This window comes from Mus musculus, chromosome 1 (genome assembly GCF_000001635.26).
Source record: "Mus musculus strain C57BL/6J chromosome 1, GRCm38.p6 C57BL/6J".
In the NCBI taxonomy this organism is placed as follows: Eukaryota; Metazoa; Chordata; class Mammalia; order Rodentia; family Muridae; genus Mus; species Mus musculus.
Genome location: NC_000067.6, coordinates 37,062,420 through 37,089,282, shown reverse-complemented (window position 1 = coordinate 37,089,282; position 26,863 = coordinate 37,062,420). Strand labels below are relative to the sequence as shown.

General features: G+C 46.2%; 1 protein-coding gene across 9 annotated transcripts in view; it reads right to left on the bottom strand.

Annotated features, from left to right (window-relative positions):
- Positions 1-26,863, bottom strand: part of Vwa3b (von Willebrand factor A domain containing 3B) — a 158,451-nt gene that overhangs the window by 98,326 nt on the left and 33,262 nt on the right. For all 9 annotated transcript variants that reach the window (XR_001778869.2, XR_001778872.2, XR_001778870.1 and 6 more), the window contains exons 7-8: positions 25,734-25,849; positions 3,925-4,050 (exon numbers count right to left, since the gene is read on the bottom strand). Coding sequence is in view for 6 of the 9 variants with exons in the window: in XM_006496379.2 (XP_006496442.1) it covers positions 3,925-4,050; positions 25,734-25,849 (242 nt within the window). In the remaining 3 variants the exon portion in view is untranslated. The remainder of the gene's footprint in view (positions 1-3,924; positions 4,051-25,733; positions 25,850-26,863) is intronic.

Below are 26,863 nucleotides of genomic sequence, written 5' to 3'. Positions count from 1 at the left end.
CCCCATGGCCTCACAATCAACTATGAAGAGCAACAGCTCGCCTCCTTTCTGTCCTGTGTCCTGTGGACCACTTGTGCCCCTGTTGCTTGGCATTTACATTGTTTTGTATAGATTGAGGGGTGTGTGTGTTGTTATTTCCGTCAGGAATTTTTATGCCCTGCTCTTGGGATTAAAACAAGTTAATTCCCAATGTGGCTTTACTGTCCCAGGCATCAGGCATATGAGTCACATCAGCCAGATACTGCCACCACCCTCCATGGTTACATGAGCAGACTGATCCCTGATGGGGGATGGGAGAGGGTAGTTGGGAGGGGAGGAGAGAGGGGAGGTGGGTGTGGGAGTAAATCAGCGACAGGGACCAGAGGACAGCTAGCTCCAGGGACCCTTTGTCTACTCATCTGCAGACCACCCAAATGACAATCCGAGCCTCCTGCTTGTATGCCCTACCACCCCCACTCCACCTCCTTCAGCCTTCATGCCTTGAGCAGCCAGGCTGAGGGAATGGCTGCCTTCCCACGAGGCAGATGCAGGATCTTTGCCTAAACTGGCTGTGGCCTTGGTGGGAAAGGGGTAGTCAGACGTTCTCTTCATAGATGCTGGGGTCAAATTAAGGTAAAGGCTTAGGTGGCTACTTAATGGAGGGATAGTTTTGATCAAATTTCCCTTCTTGAAATACAAATGGTATGTCTTGAGTGTTTTTTAAATGTCCAGTTGGAGTTATTGTCTTTGGGGGATATGTATATGTTAGGTTGGAATAAAATGTATTATAGACTATTTTTGAATTTCAGACTTACAGGTCGTTCATTTTCTTGATTTAAAATGTTTGTTTGTGGGGTTTTAGGGGTGTGTGTTTTGTGTACAGCTATGATTCTCCTGAGATACGGGCTATAGGAGGGGACACTGTAGCCTTTGGGGATATCAAAGCCTACTCAACAGGAGACTCTCAAAATAGCCAAGCACCATCGCACGCACGTGGACCAGATCAGGATGTCTGGCAGGAGGAGGCAGACAGCGGCAACGGCAAAGATGGATAGCTTTCCAATCAAGGTTTTGTCACTTGTCAGAAGCGTCACCTTGTGCGAGTTACTTAACCCAAAGCAGCATTGCAGAACCTCTTAGAAGCCTGTGGGAACATGGGAACAGCCAGTGACAGGGGTGGAGGTGGGGGTGGGGGTGGGGTGGGGGTGTGGAACTCTTGTGACGAGCCCAGACACAGAAGGCTAGCTATTGTTTTCTCCTAGAGGAAACCAGATCCCCCTCTAACTTAAGAATTCGGAGGATCCATGAAGCAATTCTCTTACCGTGGAAGGAGAAATGGAGGACTGGCTGGGGGCTGAGCATGCATTCTTTTCCTTAACGTCTGCAGCAGCCTCCCAGACTGATGAGCCCCTCCTCGTGTTAGAGAATAAGAACAACCAAAGCAGAACCTCCGGGGCTAGCCTCGCAGGCAGTCCTAAGTAGGACTTTCTTGCTACAAAACTCCAGCCCTCCATTATGAAGCATGCTTTGATTATAAGGAGAGAGGAAGAAAATATTCCTTGTCTTCTCCTTACTCTTCCCTGGCAAAGATACCCTGAGCATGCTTCTCCGTGGTGGGAATGAGCTGTTAGACACCGGGCCAGCCTCTCCTTGTATCAGACCAGGATAGATACGATGGTAACCGAAACAGAAGTGTTCCGATGAACACAGCATCTCTGCTAAATTAATAGGGCTGGGAAGACTCCACCCTGCTGGCTGTGTGACTGCTGGCCATTTACACAATCCTCCTGTGCCTTGGCTTCGAGTTACCTACCAAATGTAGACGACCGTGACTCAGTCTAGAGGTGGGTTTTTTGTTTGTTTATTTTTTGGGTTGTTTTGTTTTGTTTTTTAAAGATGAAATAAGCTAAGCACAAGCTTGGCCCCTTAGGGCAGCACCTGACACACAGCAGGTGCTCACTAGATGCTTGCCATCACTGCTATTAATGTATGGCAGTTTCTTTTAAATCAAAACATTCTATGTTGGGGGACGGTCCTTAAGACATGGGGAATCAATTCTCAAGGCGGGGGCGGGGGGAGCACGTTAAGACTGGGAAAGCAAGACCCAAGGAGCTGGAGGGGTTTGCAGCCCCATAGGAGGAACAACAATATGAACTAGCCAGTACCCCCAGAGCTCCCAGGGACTAAACCACCAATCAAAGAAAACACATGGTAAGACTCATGGCTCCAGCTGCATATGCAGCAGAGGATGGCCTAGTTGGTCATCAATGGGAGGAGAGGCCCTTTGTCCTATGAAGGCTCTATGCCCCAGTGTGGGGGAATGCCAGGGCCAGGAAGTGGGGGTGGGTGGGTTGGGGAGCAGGGGGAGGGGATAGGGGAGGGTGCTTTTCAGAGGGGAAACCAGGAAAGGGGATAACATTTAAAAGGTAAATAAAGAAAAAAGAAAAAAAAAAAAAGACTGGGAAAGTAGGCAATTCATAAGTCTCAGGAAGGCCCTAAAACTTATCAGATACACAAGGTCTCTCCATCCCCAAGGTTACAAATGCACATAAGCATTTATAACCCTCAGCCCAGCCAAGCTGCCTAGAGGGGTTTCTCAGATCTGTAGAGCTGCCTGAACATTGAATAGAGAGCTCTGGGTTCCAGCTTCATGAATTGTCACCCATTGCTGGTGTGAGCCTTCAGCAAGGCGGCTGTCTTTGAGTCATTTCTATACCTATAAACTCTTGGACTGGCTCCCTAAAGGCAGAAACGCAAGTACATTTTAGTAATTTCCTTTTAATACTGGTAATACAAACCTTCATAGACCCTCTCTCTTCTAAATACATCTTCTAAGTTTCTTGTCTGGCCTGTGTCTGCATTCAACAATGAAGCTGCCGAGTCTCAAAGAAGAGCAGTGGCTTTAAGTTAGAACTGCTGTGAATGCAGCTTTCCTTGCAGTTAGGTGAGCATGAGTGGGTGGAGGCCTGCCACAGTCAGTTTGGGTGGGATTCAGTCTGCAAACAAGGCCAAGTCTGGCTGACCCATCCCTGAGTCCTCCCAGTCTCACTGTCTCTGTAATAATAACACACACCTCCCTGGGGTAGTAGTGCACACCTTTTACCCCAGCAATTGGGAAGCAGGAACAGATGGATCTCTGTGAGTTCAAAGGCAGCCTGGTCTATACAGTGAGTTCCAGGACAGTCAGGGCTGTGTAGAAGGACCCTGTCTTGAAACCAAATAAACAAACAAAAACCCATATGCCTCTTGGAAGGTTTCCCTCCTGACTAAGCTTGAGTTAGGCATCTGTGCATCTTCTTTTTAAATGTCCTCAATCTTTGAGTTCCAGTGTTCAGCTCTGCATAGCGAGCAGAAATATTAATAAAATGCTGCAGCCAGAATCCCCTCCCCAGTTGATAGATGATCAAGTTCAACATTTCAGTGGAATTTCTCATGTCTACACTGCAGGGGATACCTGGTCCAACCATCAGCAGGAATCCTGTTGTGGTCATGCAGACAGAAGCCTCCTTACTCACTGAATCTCCTTCAAATAATTTCCCATTTCACAGACACCCCTCCACCTCACACTATGGATGTATGTGCTGTGTGCTGAACTGAGCTCAGGTCTATACCAAGCCTTGTTTCCTCTTCTTGCTATATGCAGTTACTAAAGAACCTACCTTTATTGTTTTAACTACTGTCCAACTCTAGTTCTTCTTTGGGAATGAGTACATGCATGTATATATACACATCTATGAGTGTGCACGCGTGTACACACACACACACACACACACACACACACACCACAGCTCCAGAGATGCTCCCCAACACCTCAGAGCTGAGCGAAGGAACTCTGCTAGAAATACTCCAACCCCTCCACCACATCCCCAGCCACCAATGCTGCTGACTCTTTAGCACTACAAATCTACATACAAACAGCACAAATCTACATACTAATCTACATACTGCAGTCAGCTGGGGACACATCCGACTGAGGAGCCTTGTCCACCAGGCTCCGGACCTGAGCCAGTATTCTGCAGGCTTCTTCCATTTCTCTCCAGATGAGAAACACATCCTCTCTGACGCCAGCCCCTGGAAAGGGAAGCACAACGTGAGCAGACACCTGAGATGGGCCCCCAAACTCTACAGTGTCTGAGTAGGCATGGCACATCTCTGCTGTCGAGAGCAGCTCTGAATATCCAGTTATATTCCCTCCGCTAATCTCTTTCTGAGAATCAGGACTAAGATTCCTCCAAAGGAGCCAGGCGTGGTACCCATTGTACCCATGATGCAATAGTGATACAGGTGTTATAGATGTAACTAAACTCTTTCTATTTAGATTTAAGGAGGACACGCATGCTTGGTAATTGCAAACATGGGCAAGAAGAATTTCTGTCTGAGGAGTTCACAGGCCCAGGGTACTATTGTACTAGTAAATAAACCCCATATCAAACTCCTCTTGATAATAACGCCTTAGTATATAGTATACCAGAAGTCATGTCAAAGGAAACATCTCCAATGAGATATGGTGGCCCCCTGTCATCCAGGGGCAGGAAATGTCTTGGGGGTGGCAGTGACCAGGTGATCACTTTCTGGAAAGAACCAGAATTGTCATTGCACTGACTTGGCAACAGTTCTCAAGACACTGTAGATTTTCTACACTTGCTGGTGATTAAACTGCAGATAGCTTTGCCGGAAAGGAAAAGGGGGGGGGGGGGGTTTAGAAACCAGCTGGTGGGAGCCCTAGAGTAAATAAAAGCATGATATAAAAGCATGATTCAGAATGTATACATTTAATCACAGGATTCTGCACAGGGAGTGAGGGGGACTGTTCTTTTGATCAGTTACTCTTCCATGAGGCTTAGCTGGACACCTGAGAGCTGCTGCCAAGGAAGAGAGAAGCCCACCAGAAGATCGGAGGACATAGGAGGAGGCACAGGAAAACTCAGTGGATTCTGTGAATTGGAAATTCCTCAGGCCAAGCCAGGGAAGATGAATCTGCATGAAGTGTTAGGGGTCCTGACCTCTCCAGACTCAGCCAGCCAAGACCAGTCTCAGACAGAAACAAGATGAGCAATCTTTTAGACATAAGCAAGATGCCTCCAACCAAACAGCCCCAGGCTTGTACGGCCCTCTGACCTCTGGGTTGAAATCTGGAGGCTCAGGTTAAAATGCTAGCCTCATGTAGGAACAGTATCATTTGAAGTGTTGTGATTTATGAGCATCTGGTACTGACTTCTAAGTGAAAGGAGAGCCAGGACAGAAAGTTCTGGTGTAGCAGTAGGTGTGGCAGTGGGTGTGGCAGTGGGATGCTGCTGCCCAGCATCATCACTCAGTCAAATCTTTTATGTCTCACCTCTAGGATGAGACCAGTTGTCACAGTCAAGTTGACTTTAGCAAAGTTGTGGCAACCTACTGTGTGTTGATTGTGCTAAGTGGGTGGCATAAGAATATAGCGATAAGTCAGGTATGATGGCACATGCCTTTAACCCCAGCACTTGGGAGGCAGAGGCAGGTGGAAGTATCTCTATGAGTTCAAGGCCAGCCTGGTGTACAGAGTTATTTCCAGGACAGCCAGGGCTACACAGGGAAACCCTGTCTCAAAAAACCAAAAAAAAAAAAAAAAAAAAAAAAAAAAGAAAGAAAGAAAATGAGAGAGGAGAGAGAGGGGGGGGGAGGGAAAGAGAGAGAGAGGGAGGGAGGGAAAGAGAGAGAGAGAGAGAGGGAGGGAAAGAGAGAGAGACTATAGTGATAAACAGGTGAGCCTTCCTGAGCCCAGAACTCAAGGTTCTTCATTAATGTCCCTACAATACTCTGCCCTATGACCCAACTCACAACATCATTCTGCCAGCCCTCTGGGGCCCCTGTGCTCCCTGTCAGGATACCTGGGCTTCCTTTGCCCACACTTGGTTAGCCCACCCTTCTTCCAAACCACACCCCTCAGCCCACCACCAAGCTTTGATCAGCTACCCAGAAAACAGCTTCCCACATCGCCCACACCTTCATGCCCATTAAATACACTAGCCACACCCACTGCCATGATGGTTACCATTGTGTACTGGCTGGTTTTGTGTGTCAACTTGACACAGCTGGAGTTATCACAGAGAAAGGGCCTTCAGTTGAGGAAATGCCTCCATGAGATCCAGCTGCAAGGCATTTTCTCAATTAGTGATCAAGGGGGAAAGGCCCCTTGTGGGTGGGACCATCTCTGAGCTGGTAGTCTTGGTTCTATAAGAGAGCAGGCTGAGCAAGCCAGGGGAAGCAAGCCAGTAAGGAACATCCCTTCATGGCCTCTGCATCAGCTCCTGCTTCCTGACCTGCTTGAGTTCCAGTCCTGACTTCCTTGGTGATAAACAGCAGTATGGAAGTGTAAGCCGAATAAACCCTTACCTCCCCAACTCGCTTCTTGGTCATGATGTTTGTGCAGGGATAGAAACCCTGACTAAGACACATTGTCATTAATGTCAATAATTGTCATTAACGGCCATCAACAGGGTCTAGTATGACCTAGTAGGCAAACCTCTGGGTGTGTGTGTGCAAGGAAGTTCTGTATTAGTTGGGAAGACTACCCCCCCTAAAATGTGGGCACCACCATTCCATGGGTTGGGGTCCCAGATTACATAAAAAGAAATGGAGATGAACACCAGCAACCCTTGCTCTCTGCTTCCTGACCATGGATCCAACGTGACCCCCGGCCTCACACTTAGGCTGCCACGCCTTACCCCCACCACGATGGGCTGTACCCTCCAACTGTGAACCTCAGTAGACCCTTTCTCCTTTAAATTGCATTTGTCAACTCTTTGATCACAGCAGAGAGAAAAGGAACGAATACATCTCTGTCTGTCTGTTGCTAGGACAGACTCAGTGCTCTGCTGAGGCAGGTGAATGAAAAATGGTGGAGGAAGAAACCCTAGAAATGAGCAGACAAAAGGTGGCAATGGTAGACCTCAATCTATCTCAGCCTCGCTCAGGCAGGGGCATGCTGGGAAAAGCCCAGGCTGTGGCAAATCCAGAGTTTGTACTATGTTAATGAGTCATGAAAGATCACTGTAGGTCTTACCCCGCCCCTCCTCTCTCTTTATGACTTTTTTGGAACCAGGTCCCAAGGGGAGGCATGGCGCACCTCCAGGTTTTAATAATAAACTATCTCCTTTCCTTTAACTACCCATGTGTCTTTATGCACTGTATTGTAAACAGAAACAAGAACCTGGAAACCACAGTTTCTGTCCTCTAGACTCAGATCTGCACCTGTTACACCACTGACTGTTGGAGCATATTCCTGGCTGTCACTTCAGCCTCAGTTCCAAGGAACAAGAAGGAGCATGAGCCAGTGGCGGTGCCGTTATTGTAACACACGTCTCTAGTCCGGTCTAATTTAAGGCAATCCCTCCCAAACAAGAGGCTTATATTTAGGAGGCAGCTGCTCACTCCTCATCTCTCTAGCCTGACCTCCCGGTGCCTGTGTTCACTGCGCAGTCGCAGCTGCTGCTCTGGCTGTATAGGCTGCCTCTGGCAGAGGGTTTATGAATGTCTAGAGTATTAAAACAATGTATCTGCTTGCCCTGTACCCGCCTATCACTCAGCACAGGACCCGAGGTTGTTACTAAATCTAATCCTTCCTTTCTTTTATTTGGCCAGTTACAAGGACACCATCTGCTATTTTCTATCTCCTCGATTTGCCTACAGCTGAATGTGCCTGCTACCATTTCTGCAAGAAACTCTCTCAAGTGTAAGTAAGGCAGGGACTGTTTAAGCAAATGGCTATGCTCTGGGGAATTCAGATGTTACCCATGGCAGTCCCTAAACAAATCACTTTGTGTCTTATTCCAGGTATTACACTATTACAGTCAGGCTTGTCCCGAGTATGTAAAAAGCTATGTGTCAGGTCAGGAAGGGGAAAACAAAGAGAGCAGGCAAGCATGGCACAGTCTAAGGGACACTTAATGCATCCCGGGAAGATGCTGGTAAACTAAAGCACTCCTGGTCACCCTCAAACCCCAGCCCAGTCCCTATGTGGCCTTTTCCATCCTCAGGGCTCCTAAATGAAGGTCTGGCCCAGCAGAGTGGCAAGTTTACTGTGGCTTGAACCCTAAACTCTTGTTTGGCCATGAAGATGTGAAAAAAGACCTCATTATAACCATGAAAAGGTGTTCTATACACCAGGAAAGGTGAGCAAATAGTTTTCTTTTCAGAAACTAATACACTTTTAAAATTATAAACTGTGATAAAAGTATAAAGTTTCCAAGAGACCAAGGGGGAATAATGAGAGGGGGTTCCAGTGGGTGGGATGGGAGGGGGGGCAGAGGAGTGGATTGGGGGAAGGAAAATGAACACCAAGGATGTTAGGAAAAACCACATTGGAGACTTACTGAATTACAAGACACACACACACACTCATTCCATATAGAAGAATTTAATTGGAATTACTCTACAAAGAAGATTTTGCTCCTCCCAAAAGCTATAGGTTGCAACATAAAAAGCTCAGTGCTGGGTATGGATTACCTCCCTCTAGTTGTTGGCCAGAAACCCCTGAACATAATACAGGAGCTTGCTGTTGCTCTTCATTGCCCATTAGAACTTGATGGCAAAGCCCTATTGCTGAAGAGAGCATGCACGCCAATCACTGGTACATGGAGCGATCAAGCAATCAAGCTGGTATCCCATCCTGAAGGGGGAGGGGCGTATAAAACCCCACCCCTTACTGAAGTACTAAGGACAGGTGATGGCCTCTAGGGTAGGGAGATTCAGTTTGCAGTTCAAAGGTGTGGCTGCTGGTAGATCGGTTGAACTCCTGTGATTGACTCTATACAGGCCACACAAATTGGACTTGTATCACCTTTTTTTTTAAGGTGATACAAAATTGTAGCATTGGTGAGGTGGAGGTGGACCTGGGAGAAGCTGGGGTGAACATGTTTAAAACACACTGGATGAAATTCTCAAAGAATCAATAAAATAGTTTACAAAGAAAGAAAGAAAGAGAGAGAGAGAGAGAGAGAAAGAAAATCTCTCAGAGACCTAAAGTTACTGTTTAGGTCTGATAAAAAGGGGCCACATTGTATCCATATAGGGTAGAAAGTGGTAATAATCAGTAGTCTAACTTTAATGAAAGCATTCTTAGTGGTGTGATGCATGTTAAAATATAGTGCTGGCTGGATCTGGATTTGAGGCCCTAATAACTGAGGCACTGTGCAGCTTCATTCAGTCTCACGCTATAGAAATCACGCATTAGCTAATTTAAAACAAACAGAGAGTCATCCCAACATTTTGGGAGAGAATCTACACTTTCTTGAGGGCAGGGAGTGTGTCTGTTTCATAATGGGCATTTCTCTTCTCTCAGGAGGAATTCTACATATACAGGATGGGCAGTTTGGGTTCTAAGTGAGGTGTGTGACTGTCTACTGGTCCCCTACTCTTCTTGTAAACAGAACACTGTAAAATGCAAAGGGGATGTCTTCTCACTGTCCCCCATTCACTTACTTTGATGATCCAGGGAATGGCACTGTTGAGAGGTGTGGCCTTGTAGGTGTGTCACTGTGGGTGTGGGTTTTAAGACCCTCATCCTAGCTACCTGCAAGCCAGTCTTCTCCTAGCTGCCTTCAGGACAAGAGGTGGAACTCTCATGTCTGCCTGGACGCTGCCATGCTCTCACCTTGATATTGGACTGAACCTCTGAACCTGTAAGCCAGCCCTAATTAAATATTGTCCTTACAAGACTTGCCTTGGTCATGGTGTCTGTTCACAGCAGTAAAACCCGAACTAAGACATTTAGTAAACCTGAATTAACCATTCCTATTCTGGGGAGGAACACCCCTTGCTGATAATCATGTTCCCCGGGCTCTCTGGCGGTACTGGTGAGCTGACGGCGGAGACCTGAGCGCATGGAAAACAGGAAGAGTAAACGTATTCCTGCCATGATGAGATGTAGTGAAGGGGCCTTCCCTCGAGTCAGGCTCACCCTGTCTGAGCTTTCAATCTTCAAAGGTGTGAGCTAAGTAGCTCTTCTGGATTTGTCACTGCTGTTATTGCTGTCTTCACTAGTTTTTAAAAGTACCCAGCCTCAGGTATTCCACTATAGCAATAGCAAACTGGCTAAGATAACTATGATAGCCTTAAGGATGGAATTTTGTTTATCGATTTTTTTTATAACTAAAGCACCCTTGATAATTGGCTAATACCTCCAAATAGACTGTTTTAAAATAGACTTTTTGAGAATTCCCTTTTTCTATCCCTGAATATCCTGGAGCCCAGCAAAGCTCTCAACTTTTACATATCTAGAGGCCTCTCTCAGCTTTGAAATCATAGCAAGCTTATTCAAATATAATCAGAATTCACACTAGCTCTCTTTCCCCAGGCAACTCGGTTTAAATTTTAAGACTTTTGATGAATTTCTCCACATCTTGTGTGTTGTTAAGCTATGCCTACAGGATGCTTGGACCTACTCGGTTAGATCAGAGGTTGATTGCAATGGCTGAGCTAAGCCCAGAACTGATCTTACCCCTGTCTGGTATCAGGTGAACAGGCCACACTGCAGCTAAGAACCTCGAACTAAACAAGGAGTCCAGGGCTGGAGCCTAAGATGGAGACAGGAATACGGGAGTAGGGGTGGGGTGTCCCTAACCATAGGGGCTCACTCTTTGTGAGGGTGCAAAGCCTGAGCGTCCATGAGATCTTCAAAGGTGTGAACTAACGGTGGATGAGAGGGAGGTAGGGGTGGGGAGTTCTTATGTTACTTTGACTCTTGGGGGAATGGAGAAAGGAGCAACATAAATCAGAGCAGAAGCAGACATGGACGCTCGGAGAGTCTGGTGCCCCTGGGTTCAGAGTCTTGTTGTCCATTTCTTTTGATTTCTTCAGCTTCACCCCAGTGAGATTTTAAATCCTACAGCAGATGCTTAATAAATCCTTACTAACCAGGGGCCCGCCTTAAGCGATGACAAGAAATTCAAGGTGCCAATCAGGCAAGAGGGGTGGAGTCTGGGGGGGAGGGGAGGTCATACAGACCTCCGCCTGTTAAACCATCACGTGGCAACAGCTCAGAAGGACTGTTCGGCCACATTCACTGAATTAAGCTCAATTTCAGGCAGAGAAAAGGTAATTCTGAGAGAGCCTCTTGCTGCCGACAGAAACAGCTACCGAAAGGCACCACCCGGCACTTCTAAATTAAACTGGAGAATGGAAACAGAGAGGCATGGTGCCAGGCCTGAGTGATGGGCCACGAGACTCAGAGTCTAATTAAAGATCACGTGTGTCTGCCAAGAGCAGGACTGCTCCTTTAAACATAGCAACCTGATGATGTTCAAGTAAATAAAATGTAGTTTTAAAACCCGTAGTCTTAGCTCACGCTTTCTCCCCCTCTGCCAAAACAAACAAAAAAAGAAAATTTCAAAAATAGACTACCAGTTTTTTTTTTACAGCTCTTGTGCTTCTTTTTAAAAAGGCTTTTGCATTTTGTTTATTATATGTGCGTGTAAGCATACATATGTGCATGAAGGTCAGAGGGCAACTTCCACCACGTATGTCCTAGGACTTGAACCCAGGCCCTCAGACTTGGCAGCAAGCACCTCCACCTGCTGAGTGGTCTTCCTGGCCCCAGAGCAGATTTTTTTTTTTAAGTTCCAATTCACTCAAAGTACCAGATACAAACAAAATGTACCCTGCAAAGCGTCGTGGCCTTTTACTACAGCCTTGTGCTATGGCCCTTTCCTCTTAATGTGCTCCTTACATAATCTCTTCCGTCTATCTGGCAAGCAAGGTCTAGTGATGGTCACAGCAGAACCTATCTATCGTTTTTTCTCCTCCTCTGTAAACTGGACCGGTAACTAAGATGACTCAGCTATGTTGAGTGTGTCAGCGCACAGAACAGGCTCAGCGGGAAGAGCTACTTCAGGGCTGATTGCTGACAGCTGCCTAATGAGAGGAGCCCAGAAATAAAAGACAAGCCTTGTTGCCCCTTTTCACTCCATTGGACAAGGAGAGGCTCTAAGCCGTTGGGACTTTGGGTGGTATGTATCATATCAGATGAAAGTTTTAAACGCAAGCTGCAGTGGTTTGGTCCAGTGAGATGCTCTGGCTTGATGAAGCGGGATCACGCAGCACTGAGCATGGCTTGCAGCCCACGTGATCAGGCTAGCCCTGGCTGCTTGAATTTACAAACCTGAAGAGCCTGGGATCTCAAACCACCTGAAGCATTACGCTGTCAGCTCTGACGACCAGTTCCGTGCCTGAACTAAGCAGCTTCAATGTCAAAATTATTACATTTTCATGATGGATGATGACAGACGCCAACTTTTACTCTGATCTAACTTTATACATCTATAGTCATTATTTCAGATTTTTTTTTTAATGATAAAGCAAGAATAGAAGCTAAAACAGAAATAGAGCTTGCTTCAGACACTAATATGATAAGTCTTCCCGAAGAGTTCCCAAACCTCTACCTTGGACCCACCAGCTTTGAGAACCCAATGGGTAGCCATAAAGATGGTATCCCTGGCCATACCAGCAGCTGCAGCTTCTAAACAAGTACAGACCTCACCGCCAGCTCTACGGGGGCCTTCCAAGAAGTGAACGCTAGCATGTCCAACTTTACAAACATATGAGCAGCGTTTTGAGCTCTGGCTGAGCTTACAAAGGAAGAAATTACTCACACAGAGGGCCCAGTGCACTACCCGACTCAACACTAAGTAAAAATCCCACTTCCAGGAGAAGAGGGACATGGGCTCCTTTTGCCACAGCAGGGATTAACACCCTCCATGGTTGCCCTAGGATGCTCCCAACAACGGGACTTGTCTCCCACCAGGACACTTGATCCTTCCACATCCAGTTCTCTGTTCCCAATTCTAATTCCCAGCCCTGACTATGTAGTGACTCTTTAAATTGGTCATTATGATAGAGGCTGCCATGTTCTTCCAGATTATTTCACCATCTAGAGCCAGTGTCTTCAGGAAATGCATCTGGAATTCTAAAAAAGAAAAAGGGCAGTTGATATTCATCGAAAGCTGGTTTGTCCTGAATATTTCTCTGTGTGTCATGTGGACTGAAGCCCTCAATACTCATATAAGCAGATGGTATTATTCCCATTCTATAAATGAAAAAGCATAAAGTCTTGGTAATATGCTATCATATCATAATTTGTGGCAAAACTAGGATTTGATGCCAGATCTGATACCGAAGTGATTCATTTTCCATCAAACACTGTTTCCTGGGACCAAACCCAGAATCACACAAGAATGAAAGGCTGTGACCCCTTGCATTACTGTTCACATCCCATACCCACGCCCCTCCTCAGCTTTCTGCGGGTGGAAGAGTCCTCACCCTTCATTAGGACTGGGCATGGTCATGTGATTAGCTCTGGCCAATGAGACGTTAGCAGATAGAACATGCGCAGTAAGCATGTCCAGGTACTTCGCCTTGGTTGGTTCTTATGTACCGCACCACCACTCTACGAACACACCTTCTGTAGCATGAGCTAAATGATCATAAGTCTGTTTAAAATTAAACCACAGTTGACCTGGAGCCATGTGACATTTAAAGAAAACAATAACTATGATGATAAATAATTGCTGAGCCCAGCCAGGTGGTACAGACTGGAATTCCCAGGAGGGAGGCTGAGGGGGGAGGGGGAAGGGGCAGCCTAGGTTACAGAGTGAGTTCAAGGTCAGCTTGGGCAACTTTGATCTTAGCTCAATTTTTTTTTTTTTTTAAATAGGAAGAGGGCTAAGGACACAGCTCACTGGAAGGATACTAGCCCAGGATGTGGGAGGCTCTGGAGTCAACCCCTACCACCCCAGGGTTCTGATACAATGCTGCTGTTGCTGCTAATATTACTATTATTAATAATGATGATGACAGGGATTTTCCAGAGTCAATGAGGTTGATAAACTGAGAATCGCCGGGACCCCCAAGCACAAGGAACCTATCATCATGGGGAGAGGGAGGACCCGGCTCCTAAGAGGAAATGGCGGGAGGCTTCAGAACTCCTAAGAGGAAATGGTGGGAGGCTTCAGAAAGGAAAGATGGAAAATCAGGAAGCCAGGGAGGATTTCCTTCACCTCCAACTGCTACAGCTATTAGTGGGAAGGAGAGGGTGGGACTGGGCTGGAAGGAACAGGATCTTCCTCCAGACTAACATGGAGAACCAGCCACAGAGCAGGCAAACAGAAGGTCCCAGAGAGCTATGGCGAAAGGTTACGCCTCTTCCCTAGAAGTTCGTGGGAGTCCTGGGGAAAGGAGGTTGGACAGTACTAGACCACAGAACGAAGGAAAATACAAAATTTCTCTTGAAGACTGTCGGGGCTGGGTACCACTTCATATACGAGTTACATTTGCACCATTCCGCAGAACAGTTCCCGACTGAGTAGGTAAATCTAAACTTAGTCCCCTTTTTGTTCTGTGTCTTCAAGTTCTTTCTAGCCAAAATGTCGACCAACCAAAGAGTACACATGGAGGGACCCATGGCTCCAGCTGCATATGTAGCAGAGGATGGCCTTGTTGGACATCAATGGAAGGAGAGGCCCTTGGTCCTGAGAAGCCTAGATGCCCCAGTGTAAGGGAATACCAGGACAGGGAAGCAGGAGTAGGTGAGTTGGTGAGCAGGGGGAGTGAGGATGGGATAGGGGTTTTTCCAGGAAACCAGGAAAGGGGGTAACATTTGAAATGTAAATAAAGAAAATGTCTAACAAAAAATACAACAACAACAACAACAAAGAAAGTATATCGACTATCTTTCTGTCCCTGGGATAAAATCCCTGATATAAACAACCAGGAAGCAGAGGTTCCTTGTCTTCTGGTTTTAGAGGTTTCTGCCCACAGGTTTCTGCCAGATGTGGACCTGAATCACAGTGGGACTATGTGGTAGGTCAAATCAGCTCACCTCATGACTACAAGCAGAGCAGCCAGAGGTAGGGATGGGAAACAAAGGCACCCTTCAAAGGCATGGCCCCCGTGGCCCACTTCCTCCAACCGGGCCTTAACCTCCCAGGGTTTCCAAAACGGATTCATGCATTCATGAAGTCAGAGTCAGCGGGATCTCAGCACTTCATGTGTGCACTGAGGTCAAGATCTTAAAGCATGATCCTTGTGAGGACACATTTTATACCTAAAATGTAACAGTAAGCCATCCTAAGCCAGCACATGGATATCACACAGTGCCCGTGCATCCTAAGCCAGCACATGAATATCACACAGTGCCCGTGCATCCTAAGCCCGCACATGGATAAGAAGCTTCCCATCACCTGAACAGCACAGCCCGAGAAGAATAAACAGAAAGAAACACCAAACTGCAGGAGAAACCCCTCCAAGGAGCTAACACATCCGTAAGAAGCCGAATGAGCAAGGAGTAAATGCCTGTAAGATACATGTGTTTACTTGACCTCGTGGTGAGGCAAGAAACAAGGCAAAGTTCCCCTCAGCCTACCACTTTTTGCTTGTTCTGGGGAGCAAGCTAGAGAAGGAAACATCTCCAAACACAAGACCTAAAAGTTGCTAATCATTCACAAATGGCTCATTTAGAGCTGATATTATTACAGCTTGTAAAACCTGTTAACACAAAATATAAGGGTTTCGCTCCTGGAAATCTGTTCCTTTAAATAATAATAATAGAGGAGGAAATATATCATATAAAATTGAAATATAAGCCGGGCGTGGTGGTGCACGCCTTTAATCCCAGCACTCGGGAGGCAGAGGCAGGTGGATTTCTGAGTTCGAGGCCAGCCTGGTCTACAAAGTGAGTTTCTGGACAGCCAGGGCTATACAGAAAAAACCTGTCTCAAAAAAAAAAAAAACAAAAAACAAAAAAACAAAAACAAAAAAACCCCAAAAATAGAAATACAATATTTCTAATTGCAAACAAAAACATTACTGAAACGTCTAATAGGTGATGATTAACAAAAGTATACCACACACCTTTAAAAAGTCCTCAGTACCTGAGTGCCTATAGTATAAAACACACATTTTACACTTCCCGTAATATTAACTAGAAAATGAAATATTCAACTTAGACAACAATACAGTGCTTATGTTTTGATTAATTTTAAAGTATACAGCAGGAAGACCCCAAAATATTTAATGACATGTTTAAGTCTTTGTGTAGCAAAATCACTTCTCTTCCCATCTTCCCTAGAGTTCTCAAAGCATCCATACTGACTGGAAAGCATGAGGATAACCCAGGTCCAGACTCCAGCTCTGTCCTACACCAGCCATGCTCACACAACACAGCACTGCCAGGCTCCTTCAACCCTGAGGGAAAAAAATTAAGGCCACCTGTCACTTCCCATACCTGATGGGTGTGTCTTTGGAAGGAGTTACTGTATGAAATACACTTGGAAACACTTGAGGGTAGACTAACGGACATAATTATGACATAAAGACCCACAGAGAGTGAGACAGAGAGAGAGGTGGGGGAGGAAGGCAGAGAAGGAGAGAAGAGGAGGAAGGAAAGAAAACAGACTTTTGGCAGTCACAGGGTTAATATATCATTGTTTTTCAATAATTTAGAAACTGGATGGAATACACATGGATTCTAGACCTCCTTGTGTTCTTGGACTGGCTCCTACTGGATTAAATGCTTTCTTTGCCGTACATAAGCCTTTCAATTTCACAAGGCCCCATTTGCCATTGTGAGTTGCTAACCTTCTTTCCAGACTCTTGGAGAAAGTTCTTAAACTGTATTTTCAAGTGTTTCCCTTGCTTTTTCCCTCTGATGACTTCTGATTCCAGGCCTTACGCTACAGCCTTTGATCCACCTGACACTAGTTGTCCTGCAGGCTGAGTGGAAGGATCTAAACTGACTCTCTTGCATGTGACTGTCTAGTTGAAGAGTCAATCTTCCTTCCTCTGGATACTTCTGGTATCTTTGTCAAAACATGTAGATGTAGCTGTACAGGTTCACATCCAGTGTTCTACTATCTTCCTTTGAACCTATGTGGCTTTGTAGCTGGAGCTGTATCGGTTTACATCCATGTTTTATTGTCTTTCATTGATCTATGTGCCTGCTTTAAACACCTGCACCTGCACCATGCTCATTCACACCTGCACCATGCCCACCTGCACCTGCACCATGCTCACCTGCACCTGTACCTGCACCATGCTCACCTGCACCTACACCATGCTTACCTGTACCTGCACCTGTACCTGCACCATGCTCACTCACACATGCACATGCTCACCTGCACCATGCTCACTCACACATGCACATGCTTGCCTGCACCTGCACCATGCTCAGTTGGCACCTGTACCATGCTTGCCTGCACCTGCACCATGCTCAGTTGGCACCTGTACCATGCTTGCCTGCACCTGCACCATGCTCAGTTGGCACCTGTACCATGCTTACCTGCACCTGCACCATTCTCAGTTGGCACCTGTACCATGCTAGTTTCGCTTCTGTGATACATTAACAAAATTTGAAATCAGATATGGGGATCTCTAACATAAGGATTTTTCCCTCAGGACTGGTTTGTCGACCTGGGATCTTTTATGCTTGTATATGAATGTTAGGAATTCCCTCTCTCTTATCTTTGTAAAAAAAATGGAATTGTAATTTTGATTGGTATTGTGTTGAGTCTGTAGAGATACAGGCCGTGGTGGTTTGAATAGGAATGACCTCTATAGACTCATGTGGTTCACCACAGGGAGTAGAATTGATGTAGATACAGTACTCATAGATGAAATTCTTGAAAAAAATGTAAATACTCAGGACTAAACCAAGCAAAACACCTTGTCATAGTTAGGGTTACTGTGCAAGATGTGGAGGAAAGGGGTTCTTCGGCACCAAGTCACAGTTCACCACTGAAGGCCATCAGGCCAGGCACCCGGAGGCAGGAGCTGATGCAGAGGCCATGGAAGGCTGCTGCTTACTGGTTTGTTCCACATGGCTTGCTCAGCCTGCTTTCCTATAGAACCCAGGGCCACCATCCCAGGGATGGCCACACCCACATAGGCTAGGCCCTCGCCATCAATCACTAATGAAGAAAACGCCTTATACATACAACCCAACATTACGGAGGCATTTTCTTAATGGAGGTTCCCTCCTCTGAGATGACTTGAACTTGTGTCCAAGTTACCAGAAAACCATCCAGCACAGACCTCTACCATATAAACTTCCAGACACTGAAGACAAAAGGACCTTTTGTGCTCCTGGATTGGCAGAATTAATATTGTGAAAAGGTTATGGTACCAGCAGCCATCTAGAGCATCAATGCAATCCCCATCCACTCAAAGGAGACTAATATCTAAAGTGCAAAAAGAATTCTAAAATTCATAAAGTACCAAAACCAAAAACTGTCAACCAATAAACCTACAGCTGAACTGAACAGGGTTCTCAAAGGAAGAAATGCACATGGTAAATAAGTATCCCTAAACACATTCAACATTCCTTGACACAAGAAAGCATGAAGTAACCCTGATTTGAGATTTCAGCTCCGGTGAGGCAGGCGGTGGGAAAGAGGAATCCGTCTCTGCTGGTGGGAATGTAAACTGAGGCAGCTACTATGGAAGCCAGAGTAGAAGTCCCTCAATACACTGAACTAGGACTCACACGTGACCCAGCTATGCTACTCCTGGGTATATGCCCAAAGCACTCCAAGCAGGGCTCAGAGACACTTGGCAATCGATGTTCACTGCGATGCTAGTCACAAAAGCTGAAAAATGGAACCGGCCTAGATGGTCATCAGCAGCTGAAGAGACAAAGCCGATGTGGCACATACACAACAGCGAGATTGTACTGTCACCTTAGGAAATTTCCACCCTTCTGTATCAACACCCGTTTCAGGCTACCTCAGGTTTGTGGCCTCTCTCCAGAGAATCACCATATTCGTGCACCTTGGGGTGCCTTGTTCCGCTCAAAAAGAAGAAAAACAGATACAACTGGGGATCGTTATAAATAAAATAATCTGGATTCAGAACAAAAGAGTACTGCAGGTATTTAAATATATTGTGTGACTAGGAGTGTGTGTTTGTGTGTGTGTGCACGTGCACACGCTTGCCTGTGTGTATGTAGGACATGAACGTAGAAAAGACACCCGGGAAAGGAAAAAGGGGGAGGGGGAGGGTAAAAAAGAGAAAACAATACAATATGTGAGAGCAACAGTGGCACCTATCTGGAAGGAAGGAGCTCAGCGAGGGGGTGGGGTGGAGGTGGATGAGGGTGGGGTGGGGGTGGGGTATGGGGGGTGGAGGTGGATGAGAGTGGGGTGAGGGTGGGGTATGGGGGGGTGTTGGGGTGGAGGGGGTGGAGGGTGGAGGTGGATGAGGGTGGGGTGGGGTGGGGGTAGGGCAGGGTGGGTTGAGGTGGGGTGAGATGGATGAGGGTTGGGTAGGAGTGAGGTGGGGGTGGAAGTGCATAAGTAAGAACAAAGTACAGTATCACATATGTGGGAAAATGACAAATGAATGAAAGCTATTACTTCCTGTTCTAACGTTAAACAGAAGAAATCTGGAAGTGTGAAGATAGAAATAATCATTGAATGTAACAAAGGAGGGCAGGGAAAAGAGTAAGAGGAAGGGGGGCGCAAGCCACAGGAGAGACGCACCCAAGGGAAGAGGTTTGCACTGCTGAGGGCCACGATTGAGAAGTACAGTCAAAATTACATGGAGTAGCAAATGTCCACAACACGGGACAACACTGTGCACTGTTGGTAGGCACAGACAGCAATGTCACCACTGTAAAGAAACGATATGGAGGCTCCCCAAAAGTTACAAATAAAATTACCATATATGATTCAGAAATCCCACTTTGAATTATAGACCCCAGATAATGAAAATCAGGGAGTCAGAAATGTATTTGTAAATGCAACTTCATGGCAGCATAATTTACAATAGATAAAGGCAATCCATGTGTCCATTGCTGGTGGGTGGATGAGCAAAATGTCACACACACACACTTTATTCCTTCAATTAAAACTACAAGCTGGGCAGTGCGGGCAGTGGTGGCCCATACCTTTAATCCCAGCACTCTGGAGGCAGAGGCAGGCAGACCTCTGGGTTTGAGGCCAGCCTGGTCTACAGAGTGAGTTCCAGGATAGCCAGGGCTACAGAGAAAGCTTGTCTCAAAAAACAAAAATCAAAAATATTATAATAATAATAATGATAATCTACATTGAGATTCTATCTCACCCCAGCATGCTGGAAGTCCTATATCAACTTGACACAAGATAAAGTCAGGGAACCCCAATTAAGAGAGTGCCTCCATAAGATCATGCTACACACAAGCCTATAGAGCATTTTCTTCATTAGTGATTGATGGTGAGGGCCTGGCCCATGTGGGTGGGGCCGTCCCTGAGCTGCTGGTCCTGGGTTCTATAAGAAAGCAGGTTGACCAAGTCATGAGAAGGAAGTCTGTGAGCAGCACCCTCCATGGCCTCTGCATCAGCTCCTGCCTCCAGGTTCCTACCCTGAATGAGTTCCTGCCCTCACTACTTTTGATGATGAGCTGATATTATTTCACTGTGAGTGAAATAACCCTTTCCTCCCCAGCTTGCTTTTGGCCAAGGTGTTTCATCAAAGCAATGGTAACATTAAAACACCCCAGAGTCCAGATGACTATCATCAAGTTATCAACAAATGATAACAAATGCTGTTGAGAGTGTGGAGAAAAAGAAACCTTATTTCCTGTCGATGAGAGTATATACTGGTGTGCCCAGAATAGAAGCCTGTATGGAATTTTTCCAAAAGACTAAAAATAGGACCAGCATATAACCTACCTATATCACTCCTGGGTATATACAGCAAAGACTCTAATTCAGCATACCGCAGAAATCCTTGGCCATCTATGTCCATTGCTGCTCTTTTCACGATAGCTAAGAAACGCCCGCAACAGACAGATGAATGTATGAAGATGTACCAAATATACATGATGCCATTTATCCAACCACAGAGATTAAGGAGCTGGTGACATTTGCTGGGAAATGGATGGGTGGAGCTGGGAATTGTATTAACTGAAGGCACCCAGACTCATGCTCTCTCTTACACAAAGATCCTGCATTTTTTTAGCCACGATATCTGTGTGTCTACCTGTGCAAGGGAATCGTGAGAAAGGGGAACTAGCCGGAAGTGGGAAGGGGATGGAGGAGCGGCATGATAAAGTAGGCTAGGCAAAAACAAAGAATGTATAAAAATTCTATAATAAAGTCATTTTAATGACAACTCAACAGCCATTTATAGCTGAATAGATGGAGATCAAATCCCCAACTGTGAGCAAGAATACCGGTAACCCAACCATTGAGGGGGTTACAAGAAGGATTCCTGGCCAACTAGCCTAAAAGGAAGGGGAAAAAAAACCAAGCTCCGTGCTCAGTGGAAGACGCTGTCTCAAGGGAGAAAGGCAGCGAGTGTTAGAGCGGCACTCTGTGGCATAGAATGGTATGTATCCATACAGAGAGATGAGGAAATGCCACACACACACACACACACACACACACACCAGTTCACTTGACCCTGCTGCTCCCTCTATTGCACGAATGCGTGAGTAAGCCAGAGGCCAATGTTAGCTGCTTTCCTCCATCTCTGTTCATCTGGTACTTGCTGATGGGCCAGACCAGCAGGGCATCAAGCTCCAGGGACCATCCCATCTCCATAGCACTACAGCGTGGCAGGTACAGGTACACAGACCCTCTCACCTTTTTACACAGGTGTTGGGGGTAGAAGTTGGCTCTCTGTGCATGTGCGGCAAGTACTTTATCAACTAAGATTTTTCTATGTGTCCAAAAAACATTTAAAAAAAAGTCATAAGAAAAAAAAAAGATTGTTCCTTAAAAGGAGAGAAATCGCATCATGCTAAGTGAAAAGAAAAAATAAGTCAATCACAAGACACACGCTGTCTGAACACAATGCTGTCTGCATAACAGGTGAATTCTAGAGTACAGATGGAGAATGGTACTGCTGGAGGGGCTGCAGGAGGAGGGGCGGGTACTATGGTTTAGGTGGATGTCAAAACCCACCTCTCAGATGTGATGGTGTTGCAGGAAAGAGCTTTGAAGAAATGGTTCTGCCATGAGGGCTCATCCTGTATAAATGCAGTAGCGCTCATACACTGGGAGGCAGGGGGCTTGACAAGAGAGACTCTCACCACCAAGCCTAGTGATTCAAATTTGATACCCAGGACCCATCTAGCAGAGGGGAAAACCAGCATCTGCAAGGTGTCCTTTGACCTCCAAATGCATATTGTGGCACAGGCACACTTACACAAATGTGTACACACACAAACTCAATTAAATAAATTTTAAAGAGAGAGAGAGGGTTGAAGGGAGCTCTGCTTGCCATTTCATGCCCTGCCATCTCTTTAGCTAAGTCAGGACACAGCACGCATTCCCTCTGGAGGATACAGCAGCAGGGTGCCATCTTGGAAGCAAGAAGTTCACAAGACACTGGGTCTGCTGGCACACTGATCTTAGATGGCCCAGCCTCTGGAACTATAAGAAAGTGCTTTCTGTTCTTTATGAATACCCAGGCTCTAGTGTTTTGTTATAGCAACTCAAGAAGAATAAGACATGAGGAAGTAATTCTTTCATAGGTGCAGAGCTATGAAAAGAGAGACATAATTTTGGGAAATGAATAGCAGTGACAGCTGCCAGAGTGAATGTTCTTAAAGATGGCTGTCTGGGCAGCATGTGTACAGGTGTGTATGTGTATGTGTGCATGTGTGTGCACATGTGTATGTATGTACATGTGTATGCGTGTGTTTATGCACACATGTGGTGTATATGTGTGCATGTGTGTTCATATGTATGCATATACGTGTATATTTGTGTGTATACATGCATGCATGTTATATATACTATATATGTATGTATGCGTGTGTGTATATATATATATACACACACACATATGTAGAGATATATATATATATATATATATATATATATATATTACAATTTTAAAACTATTCTTTTTTTTTTTTTTTTTTTTTGGCTGCTGGGTGGTTCTTTTGTCTTCTGTTTTGTTTAGTACTGGAATAGAGGAAGAAGAACCAGACTTTAAAAACCAATTATGTCGAATCCAAAAGTAACATCTTTCTCTCAGATTGGCAAGTGGGTTCTCTAAGTAGCACTTGTCTAAGTCTTCACTTGAAAGTCTGTTTTCCACCCAAGGAAGATAAAATTATCTCCTAAGGAGTCAGACTCCACCCACCCTGCTGGAGGTTTGAGAGACTGAAGTTCTCTCGCAGCTGGTACGGAGAAGACAAGAAGGAGCCACAGAGAAGAGGTTAAAGAGATGCCCCAGAGCCCAGGTAGAATCAGAAACCACACAGTCTCTAAACCAAAAACTGTCTGCCAGCAATTTCTGGGCACCTTTTGAGTAGAAGAAGCCGACTTTGAAACGGTGGCAGTTCTGGGGCATTGTGACAGGTAAGGTGGCTTATTTAGGACCTGACACCTCCCTCCCAAACTTGGGACACATGACTACTAAAATGAAGGCATGCCAAGCATTTCATTCTTAGAAAACATTTCTGTCTGTACTTTAAGTTGTCTGTTCCAGGGCTGGGGAGGTGGTAGCTGGGGAGATGCCAGCTATGTTTCCTTAGTCACCCGAACGCCAGATGCTATAGTTCGTATGTGACTCCCCGGCGAAACAGAACCGAATGCTAAGACATCCAAAGGACTATGCCCCCATGAATGAATTAATGGACTATTAGGAGGATTGGTTAGTACTATGAAGGTGGGTTTGGTATGAAAGCAAACCTCTCCCAGGTTTACCTTTCAGCTTTCTTCCCTAGGAGAACACAGCAGCAAAACCCTTCTCCGTGCCAGTCACTTGCTCTTGGATTTCTCAGCTTTGGGAACCATGAGCCAAATATATCTGTGTCCACTACGAATTGTTCAGGGACTCACTCGGGTGTAGTGGCAGCAAACAGACCAGGACTCCAGGGAATGCACAGGTCACAACCAAACCCTATTAGTAACAGCTTAGGAGTTAGGGGAGCTGGTGATAGCCCATGCTCTCGCCCTGACTGAAACCACCCCCAAGTTCAATTTCTGTTGCTGTGATGAATACCATGGCCAGTAGCAGTTTGGGGCAGAAAGGGTTTATCTCATCTTTAGAGCTTAAAGTCCATCTACAAGGAGAGTCAGGGGAGGAACTCCAGGCAAGAACTGAAGCAGGGGCCATGGAGGAACACCATTAATTGGCCTGCTTCCCATGGCTTGCTCAGCCTGTTTTCTTATACAACTCAGGGCCATATACCCAGGGGTGGCACTGGCCACAGTGAGCTGGGCCCTCCCACACCAATCATTAATCAAAAAACAACGCTCTGCAGACTTGCCTACAGGCCAGTCTGATGGAGGCAGTTCCTCAGCTGGTGTCCTGTCTTCCCAGATGACCTGCTTGTATCAAGTTGACAACAAACCAGCCAAACCTATCTAGCACAATTAGCACCAATCATTTTCTGAAATTATCTGGACAGGTCTACCTCATGGTCAGGAAAAGGTGTTGGTGACAGAGAGCTGAGTGCAGTGCTCTATAGAAATCTCCCTGGGCTTTATGCTCTGTGACACAAGGAATTTGCATATGCAAAGCGTATGTCAGGTATAGGCTTTCTGACCTGCTATCCTGACATTACCTCTGTCTCACCAACTGGCTGATGATGCAAATGTCTCCCCCCTGAGCCTTTGCAACACTGTTAAGCAAACCGAGGTCTCTTGAGCTTCTTCCCTGTACCCGGGTAGTCATCCCGGCCAAGTATCAAAAACGAGCAGCCTGTTTAATAACTACAGTTGAGCAGCAAGGTCAGGGCAGGAACCGGCTCTCTTAGACTTGCGAGTTATTTTTCTCTTGTGGTAAAACACCATGACCAAGGCAACTTATAGATGGAATGGTTTGCTTGAGCTTAAGGTTTTGGAGGGATAAGAGTCCGTCATCACCGTGGTGGGGAGGCTGGTAGCAGAGGGTAGGTGTGGGGCAGCAAGCTGAGAGCTCACATCTTAAACTGAGTTGAGGGGTGCAGGAGGGACGTTAGAACTTCAAAGCTCACCCCAAGTGACACACTTGGAAGCAAGGCCACACCTCCAAAGTCTCTCCAGTGTCACCAGCTGGGCGCCAAGTATCCAACTACCCAAGAATATGGGGGGCTTTGCATTCAAACCACCAGTTTGTAAATAGTTTAGGTACCATACTGTGTCATGCTATATAACAATCAGACAGGACCTCCCTTCCCTGTCTCTACTCATTGGTATTTACTCTGTGCATTTTGCCATTTAATTGGCCCCGGAGGAATTCCCCATTCGAGGCTTTCAGAGTACACTTCCATTACTGATGTTCTGAGTCACAGTGTTCTTCCTCCCTGGCTGTGACCGCATTCCTGAATGAAAAATGAGGTTCCCTCAGCCTCCATAAAAGTCTCTGTTTAGCCTTGACCTACACAAGGGCAGGCTCTCCCTACAAGTACTGCCTCCATCACAAGAAACACAGAATGACCAAGAACTTCAGGGACACCCCCCTCCCCGCCTCCCCTCCCTATGCAGCCTCCCTACTAGCCCAGAAAGCAGGGTGGCTCTGCCTAGCTTGGACCTAACTAACCCCAGGAATAGCATGGCTAGGGCCACATCTCCAGAAGGTTCCCATGTCAGTGAGCACACATCCCTTAGACTGTTTCTGTGAGCCACACATTTAAAGCAGTTTCTAGACAGATCCATTCACTGTGAAATCCCACTGGGTGCATGGTTGTGCCAAGGAAATAATGCAGAAGATATGGGTGGTCCCTATTTCGTCCTTTATTTCCAAACTGTATTGCAGAGCACTTGAAATGACTAAGGTTACAAGTGATACTGCTCCTTCGGGGTTCCAGGTACCTGGAGGGAGTCTCCCTTTCAGTTTCCGTGAATTCCAAGTCATGGAGCCGTCAACGCCCTCCGTGGAAAATGCAGAGAATTCCTCACACTCTGTTCTCTCAGCAAAGGCATGGAATCTGAAACACGAAATGGGTTCTGCATCAGGCATGTGCCTATCAGTTCTCTCAATTTGCCGTCTCTGGTGCTCCAAATCTTGATTTATTTTGATTGGTTTTCTCAGAATTGGGTCTCACGAGGTTGCTCTAGTAGTTCTGAAATTCTGGCCTCAAGCAATCCTCCTGCCTCCACCTCCCAAGTAGCTGGGACTACAGGTGCACAGCTCTCTGTCCACCGCCAAGCCTCTTAACTTTAACTGCATTCTCTGATTCCTCTATGCCTTGTCTTGTCAGCTCCCACAGTGAAGAGCCAGGCAGAGGAGCAGCTTAGTGGGTAGTGTGTGTTTAAGCAAGCATGGGGACCTGAGTTCGGATCCCTAGCACCTACATTAGAGCCAGGCATGGGCAGCATATGTTCATGATCCCAGCACTGATGACATAGGGACAGACAGATCCCTGGAGCTTGATGGACAGATGGCCTAACTAAACCAGTGAGTTTCAAGTTCAGTGAGAGGCTCTGTCTTAGAAAATAAGGGGGGGGGGGGACGACTTAGCATTGACCTCCATGATTGCCTGCGTGCACACATGCGCACACACAAGAGTGGTTTGAGATTTTTCCATGGTGCTGTGGTTTCCCACTATAATAATTAGCTCAATCAAATGGCATTTCTTGATCCTAGGAAAACGATAGTTTGTGGGGTTTTGTCTCTAAGTCTCTATCACATCCACACCGTTTTGATGGCCCACTAGCAACCATTAGCATTACCTGACTGAGCATTGAAAGCTAGGGATACAGACAGCCTCGACTAATTTGGGTATTGCTGAGTGGCCTCAGTCAGCTGTAACTCAGCAAACACATTTTTGAGCTTAAGAGTGAATGCAAAGAATTGCTGTGCGGGCAAGTTTTGGGAGCCTGCCAGCTCAAAGTGTGGTCCAAGCAACATCAGCAGTGTCACCTGGGAGCTGGTGAGATCCAAGATCCATCCCAGGCCCCTGCTTGGACCTGCTGAGTCAGAACACAACTTTAATAAGATC